We start from the raw sequence: 9,417 nt of genomic DNA on the forward strand, positions 1-9,417 counted from the left end.
GAGGAGAGAGGCTGGGGGGGGGAGGAGAGAGGCTGGGGGGGGGAGGAGAGAGGCTGGGGGGGGGAGGAGAGAGGCTGGGGGGGGGAGGAGAGAGGCTGGGGGGGGGAGGAGAGAGGCTGGGGGGGGGAGGAGAGAGGCTGGGGGGGGGAGGAGAGAGGCTGGGGGGGGGAGGAGAGAGGCTGGGGGGGGGAGGAGAGAGGCTGGGGGGGGGAGGAGAGAGGCTGGGGGGGGGAGGAGAGAGGCTGGGGGGGGGAGGAGAGAGGCTGGGGGGGGAGGAGAGAGGCTGGGGGGGGAGGAGAGAGGCTGGGGGGGGGGAGGAGAGAGGCTGGGGGGGGGGGAGGAGAGAGGCTGGGGGAGGGAGGAGAGAGGCTGGGGGGGGAGGAGAGAGGCTGGGGGGGGGGAAGGAGAGAGGCTGGTGGGGGGGGGGGGGAGGAGAGAGGCTGGTGGGGGGGGGGAGGAGAGAGGCTGGTGGGGGGGGAAAGAGAGGTTGGGGGGGGAGGAGACAGACTGGGGGGGGAGGAGACAGACTGGGGGGGGAGGAGACAGACTGGGGGGGGAGGGGGGAGAGAGAGGCTGGGGGGGGAGACAGAGGCTGGGGGGGGGAAGAGAGAGGCTGGGGGGGGGAAGAGAGAGGCTGGGGGGGGGAAGAGAGAGGCTGGGGGGGGGAAGAGAGAGGCTGGGAGGGGGGAGAGAGATGCTGGGAGGGGGGAGAGAGATGCTGGGAGGGGGGAGAGAGATGCTGGGAGGGGGGAGAGAGATGCTGGGAGGGGGGAAGAGAGATGCTGGGAGGGGGGAGAGAGATGCTGGGAGGGGGGAGAGAGATGCTGGGAGGGGGGAGAGAGATGCTGGGAGGGGGGAGAGAGATGCTGGGAGGGGGGAGAGAGATGCTGGGAGGGGGGAGAGAGATGCTGGGAGGGGGGAGAGAGATGCTGGGAGGGGGGAGAGAGATGCTGGGAGGGGGGAGAGAGATGCTGGGAGGGGGGAGAGAGATGCTGGGAGGGGGGAGAGAGAGGCTGGGAGGGGAAGAGAGAGGCTGGGGGGGGAAGAGAGAGGCTGGGGGGGGAAGAGAGAGGCTGGGGGGGGGGAGAGAGAGAGGCTGGGGGGGGGGAGAGAGAGAGGCTGGGTGGGGGGAGAGAGAGAGGCTGGGGGGGGAGAGAGAGAGAGAGGCTGGGGGGGGGAGAGAGAGAGGCTGGGGGGGGGAGAGAGAGAGAGGCTGGGGGGGGGAGAGAGAGAGGCTGGGGGGGGGAGAGAGAGAGGCTGGGGGGGGGAGAGAGAGAGAGGCTGGGGGGGGGGGAAGAGAGAGGCTGGGGGGGGGGAAGAGAGAGGCTAGGAGGGGGGGGAAGAGAGAGGCTGGAAGGGAGGTGGAGAGAGAGAGGCTGGGGGGGTGGGGAGGTGGAGAGAGAGAGGCTGGGGAGGTGGAGAGAGAGGCGCTGGGGAGGTGGGGGTGGAGAGAGGCTGGGGGGGTGGAGAGAGAGGGAATTCGGGGAAGACGGATCACATTCTTCCAACCCAAAGGCGGACAAGTCCCCTGGACATCCAAGGGTCTTAAAAGAAGTGGCTGCAGAGATAGTGGATTGGTTGCAATCTACCAAAATTCCCTGGATTCTGGGGTGGTCCCAGCGGATTGGAAAACCGCAAATGTAACGCCCCTATTTAAAAAAGGAGGCAGACAAAAAGCAGGAAACTATAGACCAGTTAGCTTAACATCTATCATAGAAATAGAAAATAGGTGCAGGAGTAGGCCATTCGGCCCTTCGAGCCTGCACCACCATTCAATAAGATCATGGCTGATCATTCACCTCAGTACGCCTTTCCTGCTTTCTCTCCATACCCCTTGATCCCTTTAGCCGTAAGGGCCATATCTAACTCCCTCTTGAATATATCCAATGAACTGTCATCAACAACTCCCTGCGGTAGAGAATTCCACAGCTTAACAACTCTCTGAGTGAAGAAGTTTCTCCTCATCTCAGTCCTAAATGGCTTACCCCTTATCCTTAGACTGTGTCCCCTGGTTCTGGACTTCCCCAACATCGGGAACATTCTTCCTGCATCTAACCTTCCCAGTCCCGTCAGAATTTTATATGTTTCTATGAGATCCCCTCTCATCCTTCTAAACTCCAGTGAATACAAGCCCAGTCGATCCAGTCTCTCCTCATATGTCAGTCCAGCCATCCCTGGAATCAGTCTGGTGAACCTTCGCTGCACTCCCTCAATAGCAGAACGTCCTTCCTCAGATTAGGAGACCAAAACTGAACACAATATTCCAGGTGAGACCTCACCAAGGCCCTGTACAACTGCAGTAAGACCTCCCTGCTCCTGTACTCAAAGCCCCTAGCTATGAAGGCCAACATGCCATTTGCCTTCTTCACCGCCTGCTGTACCTGCATGCCAACTTTCAATGACTGATGTACCATGACACCCAGGTCTCGTTGCATCTCCCCTTTTTCTAATCTGCCATCATTCAGATCATAGTCTGCCTTCGTGTTTTTGCCACCACGTACAGTAGTATAGTGGTTATGTTACTGAACCAGAGGTCCGGACTAATAATCCAGGAACGTGAGTTCAAATCCCACCAAGGCAGCTCTGAATTTAAATTCAGTTAATTAAATAAATCTGGAATTTAAAAAAAGCTAGTATCAGTAATGATGACCATAAAACTACCAGATTGTTATATAAACCCATCTGGTTCACTCATGTCCTTTGGGGAAGGAAATTTGCCATTCTTACCTGGTCTGGCCTATATGTGACTCCAGACCCACAGCATTGTGGTTCACTCTTAACTGCCCTCTGAAATGCCCCAGCAAGCCACTCAGTTCTACCAAAACCGCAATGACAAAGTAAGCACTGTGGGAGTACATTCGTCACACGGACTGCAGCGGTTCAAGAAGGCAGTTCACCCCCACCTTCTCAAGGGTAATTCGGGATGGGCCATAAATGCTGACCTTGCCAGCGACACCCAAATCCCGTTCAACCTGCAAGACAACAACCCATAATTTGCTGTCAAAATAACGGCGAGGCTAACAGCGACCCCATTATCTATGCACAAATACTACAGCAACTTCAGGCGATTAAACGCGGAAAAACCAAACGTTGTTGTCCGAGGTACACAGCTCCTCCACTGGCTTCGTGAAAACGACATCTTGCTGTCTGCCCCATCATTGAAATGCACTGAATGGTGTGAAGCTCCTGTATTTGCACGGTCGGTACAAACTAAATTCTCCACAGAAAGTTAAGTCTTGTCCATTTCAGTCTAAGTAGCCTTTTAACAACATGATGTGCTAATTACTGCCAGCCTTTGTCTCTGGCAATGAAGATTAACCATTACAAGTGAGGAGTCTCATTCCTTCAGGTTTTAATTGTTGAAGATTTAAAAAATGTACAATTTAAAAAGTAATAAAATAAAACTTTTACTTTGTCTCTTTTCTCCTTTCTCTTAATCCAATCTTTCTTTCCCTCTCTTTATTTCTTTCTCTGTACCTGATTTGGCATTGAATTCACCATCTCTAATTTACAATTCCTTCTCAGTGCTTGTGTTGTTAATTCCATAATCCTTCAATCTGATTGGGTAAATAGATACACAGTTGCTTTTCCCTGTTCATTCAGGTCCCGGATGCCCTGTTTCCTTCGCTGCAATGTTATCGGCTCGCACTGACAGCAAAAAATTTATAAATCTAAACATGCAAGGACAAGTGTAACAAGGGCAGGCACCATTGGATGCTCTGTTACAGCAGATTATGGCCCATTCGGCAATTTATAGAATCATTTAATTTTGCAGCACAGAAGGCGGCCATTTGGCCCATCACGGCTGTGCCAGCTCTCTGGAATAACTACCTCTTTTGTTCCATTTCCCTGCCTTGTGATAGAAAAGTTGAGGATTTAATTGAAACTCTTTAGTCCATTAAGCCTATACATTCTAGAAGAATAAAATGATCTGGGAATATCAGTGGAGAACGGCAGATTTAGCTTCACTGGACAAAGATAAACCTTTCAGTTTTCAACCACAATTAGTTTTAAATTATAAAATTGAATTACAAGTCTTTTACTCAGCAGTGCCAAAAATAAATCAAATGTTTGGCATGGGATGCAAGGGCATCTACCCACAAATAAGTAAGTAAGGTATTGCAGCTCTTCGCTGGGTTTCTTCTCCCAAATATAAAAAGAATTGTGTTCACCTACAGAATGTGGACTCTAGGCCATGTGCTGCAACATGTGGTTCTACAGCTCAGACATGCTGTTGGCTCCTACTTTCTGACTTATTTTATCACTAGTGTTAACCATCCTTCATTGGGAAATTTTGCTCAACTCTGTGATACCTGTTAAAACACTGCAACCATTTTGTTTGATATAACCCAGCTTCACCTCACAGAGTAACCCCACAGAGCCAGAGCAGGCAAAATACACTTCTCTTTTTGCTCCCCCATCCAATTAGGGTTCAAGGAAAACATGTACAATTTTAAACTATTTCATTTAGGAAATCCCATGAAAGCGCCTCAGTGCCCAACACAAGTCCCCCAAATTCTAACCTTCCCCTTACCTCAGTCCTCCAACCCCTCTTCCAAGTTTTAATACTTGTTGGAATTCTCAAATTACTTCCCCTGGGACATAGGAAAAATATGAGTCAGTAAAAATATTATTCTTATTTGCATCCTCGACCAGTGCACTTGTCTCGAGACACAAGGATTAAAGTGGAGGCATGACCTGTGCCCTTCGAACCACCACCCCCTCCTCTTCCTCTCCCCACCACAGTTTTGTAAGGGCACCTATTCATAAATAAAATATTTGCATTACCTCTGCCTTCATTTGGTGGTTTATACTCAGCCCTCATCAAGAGAAATCATTTGCTTTTTAAATTAAGACTTCCACTGGATTTGTGCAACAGAATCCAGTACCACTGGGCACAACTTACCTCTCAATATATTCACCCAAATAACTCCTTAGGACTGTACTGGTGGTGAGCAGACACTTCTCAGGCAATGCAATAACAAGATCGCCTGGCTAAACGGGAAACAAGAATAACGTGGGTTTAGGTTATTTATACTTGCTATGATACTTCTTCAAGAAGTTGGATTAAACCTGGGGCAAAAGCAAACAGCAAAGATATGATGGTAAGTACTGCAGGGAATCGAATACGGCCAGGGTGATCTCCTGGACTAGTTTCGATCGCCTGGATGGGTCAGAGAGGAATTTTCCCAGATTTTTTTTCAGCGTAAGGGGTGTCGCAGTTGTGTGGGGTGGACTGGTTGGGCTGGGTGCTCTTCTGCGAAATGGCCTCCTTTTGCGTTGTAAGTTTCTATGTTTCTAAGAGCTTCTGGACTGTAATTTAAAACTATAAGTCTGCCACAGTTTATTTCCCCAAATCTGAAAATATATATTCCCAACAGCTCATACAAAAGTCTCGCCCACACAAAGCAGTATCTCCCAGGAGAGAATGAGCCAGGTGACCTTTTACAGCACTCCCACTGAACCATTCTTCAGCCACTCCAGGGCAACAGTGCAGCCCCAATGGCACAGTTCATTCACTGGCATTCACTGGTGATATTGAGTCGTCTCGGGGGAACTGTTCAAAGAAAAGGAAGGCCAAACCGAACAGCAGGTCACCTCGTGGCATTTGAAGAACAAAGGTGGAAGAGAAGGAGGAAAATAACCCGTTGAAAAAGAATGAATGGAATGAACTATTTGAAACACGGACCTGGAGAGCTTTTGTGGTCATCAGTCCTCTGCCAATATCTGAAGAAGAAAAAAAGGACACAATTAGTCTCAGATCACCTGCAATGGTCACAGAATGGTTTATTAGAAAAATAATATGTATTATTGTTTAATTTCCTCGTATACACAGACAGATTGACATTTACATAGTGCCTTTAAAAGTAGAAAAACAACAATAGAACACCATAATGAATATACAAGTAACCCTGTGTGCAATCATTTTGCAACCTAGCCATTAGGATAGTCTGAAAAATCCGCAGATTTCTGTACGTGTTGACTTGGTAGCAAGTTAGTTCTCCTGCTGGATACTAATTAAAAAAACACATCCAGCAACAATAACTCTATTTTCCTTTGGGTAATTTACGCTGCCTTTCAGGAGCTGGGGCTCCTCAGGAGTGCATTTAACCAAACAAAAAAGGTTGGAAATAACTGTTGCAGACTCTGTGGACAAGATCTCAACAGCCAGTGCGTATCCTCATCAGTGAACTATTAATAAAGTTACAGAGCATAATGGGAAGGATAGGAAAAGAAAATGACATCTATGTAGCGCCGTTTCATATCTCCAAATGATATCTGAAAGAGATTCAAATCTAATGAATTACTTTCTGGAGTGGGCCTTGAATCCATAGCCTTGTGATTCAAAGATGAGTGTTCCCACTGAGCAGTGCTGACATTTAAATGTGACACTGATCAACCCCTGTACTGGAATTCTCACAGCACTGGTGTCTGTCAATGAGCCTCTACCAACCTGTGATTCTGTACATTTTGAAAGGATATTTTTTTTTAAACGTACGTGATGGGGAGGGACAGCTGTCACCAATTGTCTTGAGAATCTCACAAGTTCTACAGGCCCTGAGGCTCTTTCAAAACAGCAACTGTACTGTGCAAGTTTAATTTTTACTGTTTATTTCACCCAGCCTCAAGAAACAGGCCACTAACTTATGACTATGCTGCAGAGGCAGCAATCAATGGTACTTTGCTGTCATTCTACAGCCAACGCAGACTGTAGATGAATAATGGAATCAGATTGAATTCCAAACACATGACTCCAATCTTTATGACAGACTAATTTGTTATTGTACATATATTTTATAGGCCACTGCGTATCAAAGTAGCAGATTACCCTGCTACATTGCAAAACTACCATATAGCTTTCAGGTATTGCTATCACAATATGCAGCTATTGTCTCCCTCCCTCTGATGCATTCAGTGCCCCTTTAACTGTAACAGGGAGGTGGACAGGGGGAGACCTAAAAAAAATGCAGAGGAAATCACGTACCTGGAAAGCTTGCTGGCACCAAGTAGAAGTCATTGAAGCCCTTCTTTTTCAGCCATTTCCTCAGCTGCACATACTCTGACTCATGACTAATGTTGGCTGTGCAAGGTTGACAGGTTTAATTACATTTTTTTATGTTGTTACATTTATTAATCTATATCAAACCTTTTGATCCGGCTGAAGTTAAATTAATATTGAACATTATGTGCATTCCCTCCCAATTAGCAAAGGCTATTTCTCCTTCTCGCTTCCTCTGTTGGAGGTCGTAACTCACACAAGAATGTGGTTCAACTGAGAAGGCAAGTGTCAATTCTTCATTCACAAACCTGAACTATGAGTATCAAGATAGGGAATGCAGCATAGCAGCTGACCATGCAAGATTTCTAGATACAGACATTTTCTAATAGGGAGTGGGGGGTCACGAGGTAGCAATCAGGACTAGGAACCCTGGTTGAGATCATCGAACTACTAGGGCAGTCCGGAATTGAACATCAATAGAAACATCAAGGTCCAGGAGCAGCACAAAAGCAAAATAATCTCAAATTCCCTCCTTGGGTGAAAAGGATTCAGGCAAACCTTGTTGTTAATCAATTAGAACCATAATTCCGGTGTTCAATGTCCATTTGTAGGAGGACCTTCTGCAGCTAGCAGGCACTCCCAGATGCATCCCTCCTTTGCACTAAGATCTTTTAATGATCTCTAGATTTAAAGTAATTAGTAGAAGGATTAGAGGGGAGTTGAGGAGAATATTTTTCACCCAGAGGGTGATGGGGGTCTGGAACTTACTGCCTGAAAGGGCAGTTGAGGCAGAAACGCTCATCACATTTGAAAACTACTTGGATGTGCATAAAGTGCTGTAAAGTGGGATTAGGCTAGATAGCTCGGCGCAGACACGATGGGTTAAATGGCCTCTTTCAATGCCGTAAATTTCTATGATTCTAAATGGTGCTGAGTTTGTTGATCAAAGCACTACAATTTGCTGCAATGCTCCTGAGTTAGGGAGGAGGGGTGAAATCCCACTTTCAAGCTCTTGGTCCGTAGCCTTGCAGGTTACTTGTAACTTCTTCACTCAGAGGGTTGTGAACCTTTGGAATTCGCTACCCCAGAGGGCTGTGGATGCTCAGTCGTTAAGCATATTCAAGGCAGAGAGATACAGATTTTTGAATATTAAGGGAATCAAGGGATATGGGGATAGTGCAGGAAGGTGGAGTTGAGGTCGAAGATCAGCCATGATCTTACTGAATGGTGGAGCAGGCTCGAGGGGCCCAATGGCCTACTCCTATTTCTTATGAAATAAAAATTATCAGGGTCATTATCCAGTCATCCCTTCTGCTGAGAATGGGGAGGGAGGTAATCACCCCGAGATTGGCCGTTAAGATTTAGTGCAGTATTGGAACACCAGCATCCTCAAGCCACAAACCCACCATCATGGACTCTTGCATTTGGTCTGGGACTTGCCAATAGGTGGCGATGCTAATCCAGCCCGGAAGCTGAGGGAAGGCACAAAAAGCAATCACAAAAGGCTGCAGTGCTGAGGCTGGTGCACAGGCCCCAGAAGCTGCTCAGCCCCACGGCCCCCGCTCTGGTGGCCAAGGCTGCAGGCGCGTGGCCAATCCCGGGGTGTCACTGAGTGACAGGTGTCAGTCCGGCCCGGGGCTTTACCTGCAGTCTCCGCCGCTCGCGCCTCTGGGTCCACGCAGCCTCTGCGCTTTCTTCTTCTGGACGCCCGACCTTGCCTTTTAGCCATCACTAAAGTGCACAAGCAGTTTGCACCCATGCAAATGCAAACCTGTCCTCTCCGGGCATTTTATTACAGCGTGTTAAAGGTGCGCGTTTCTTGTTTAAAGATACCAGAAGTTGTGTAATTAAAAAATAATAATAAAGTTGCAAAAAGAGTCTGTAGCAATAATTTAAACCCCGTATGTGCTTCATAGACCACGTCCTCAGGCTATTAACCTGTCAGCTTTCAAACTCTATTGAACAAAGCATATGTGAAAACACAAACATTTTTGCAACTAGCTAGAGAAATGACGTTTTTGCGGAAGCTCTGGTCGTCAGCAGAGATCAATGATCCTGGTCTGCGTCACTGTGGAGGCCCGTGTTTCTGGTCCAGGGACTGATTTGCCACCAGAGGGAGCAGCAATTAAAGGGCCACCGTCCTCCCAGTCACCGCAGCAAGGAAATTGTCCTTTTTTCAGCGTCTCCAGGAAAATACATGTCTGTTTCTGCTGCTGAACGGTGCAATGTCCGACAGCAAATAAACTCAACGGCCTCTGAGTCAGAAAATTGTGACAAAAGCAAAATACTGCGGATGCTGCAATCTGAATTAAAAACAGAAAATGCTGGAAATCCCAGCAGGTCAGGCAGCATCTGTGGAGAGAAACGCTTCAGGTCTGTGTCACCTCAGAAAATTGTGGGTTTAAGTCCCACTCCAG

The 9,417-nt window shown here is 47.9% G+C and overlaps 1 protein-coding gene across 3 annotated transcripts in view; it reads right to left on the reverse strand.

Annotated features, from left to right (window-relative positions):
- setd4 (SET domain containing 4) overlaps positions 1-9,081 on the reverse strand; it is a 44,302-nt gene extending 35,221 nt beyond the window's left edge. Inside the window, exons 1-4 of one of the 3 annotated variants that reach the window (XM_070893822.1) lie at positions 8,645-9,081; positions 6,986-7,081; positions 5,690-5,727; positions 4,907-4,995 (exon numbers count right to left, since the gene is read on the reverse strand). In XM_070893822.1, coding sequence (XP_070749923.1) covers positions 4,907-4,995; positions 5,690-5,727; positions 6,986-7,081; positions 8,645-8,759 — 338 coding nt within the window. In that variant the 5' untranslated portion in view covers positions 8,760-9,081. Of the gene's footprint in view, positions 1-4,906; positions 4,996-5,689; positions 5,728-6,985; positions 7,082-8,406; positions 8,622-8,644 lie in introns of those variants that run through there. The other 2 variants (XM_070893824.1, XM_070893823.1) reach the window with 2 other exon arrangements.
- Positions 9,082-9,417: the final 336 nt, after the last annotated feature.

Source organism: Pristiophorus japonicus, chromosome 11 (assembly GCF_044704955.1).
Source record: "Pristiophorus japonicus isolate sPriJap1 chromosome 11, sPriJap1.hap1, whole genome shotgun sequence".
Taxonomy (NCBI): domain Eukaryota; kingdom Metazoa; phylum Chordata; class Chondrichthyes; family Pristiophoridae; genus Pristiophorus; species Pristiophorus japonicus.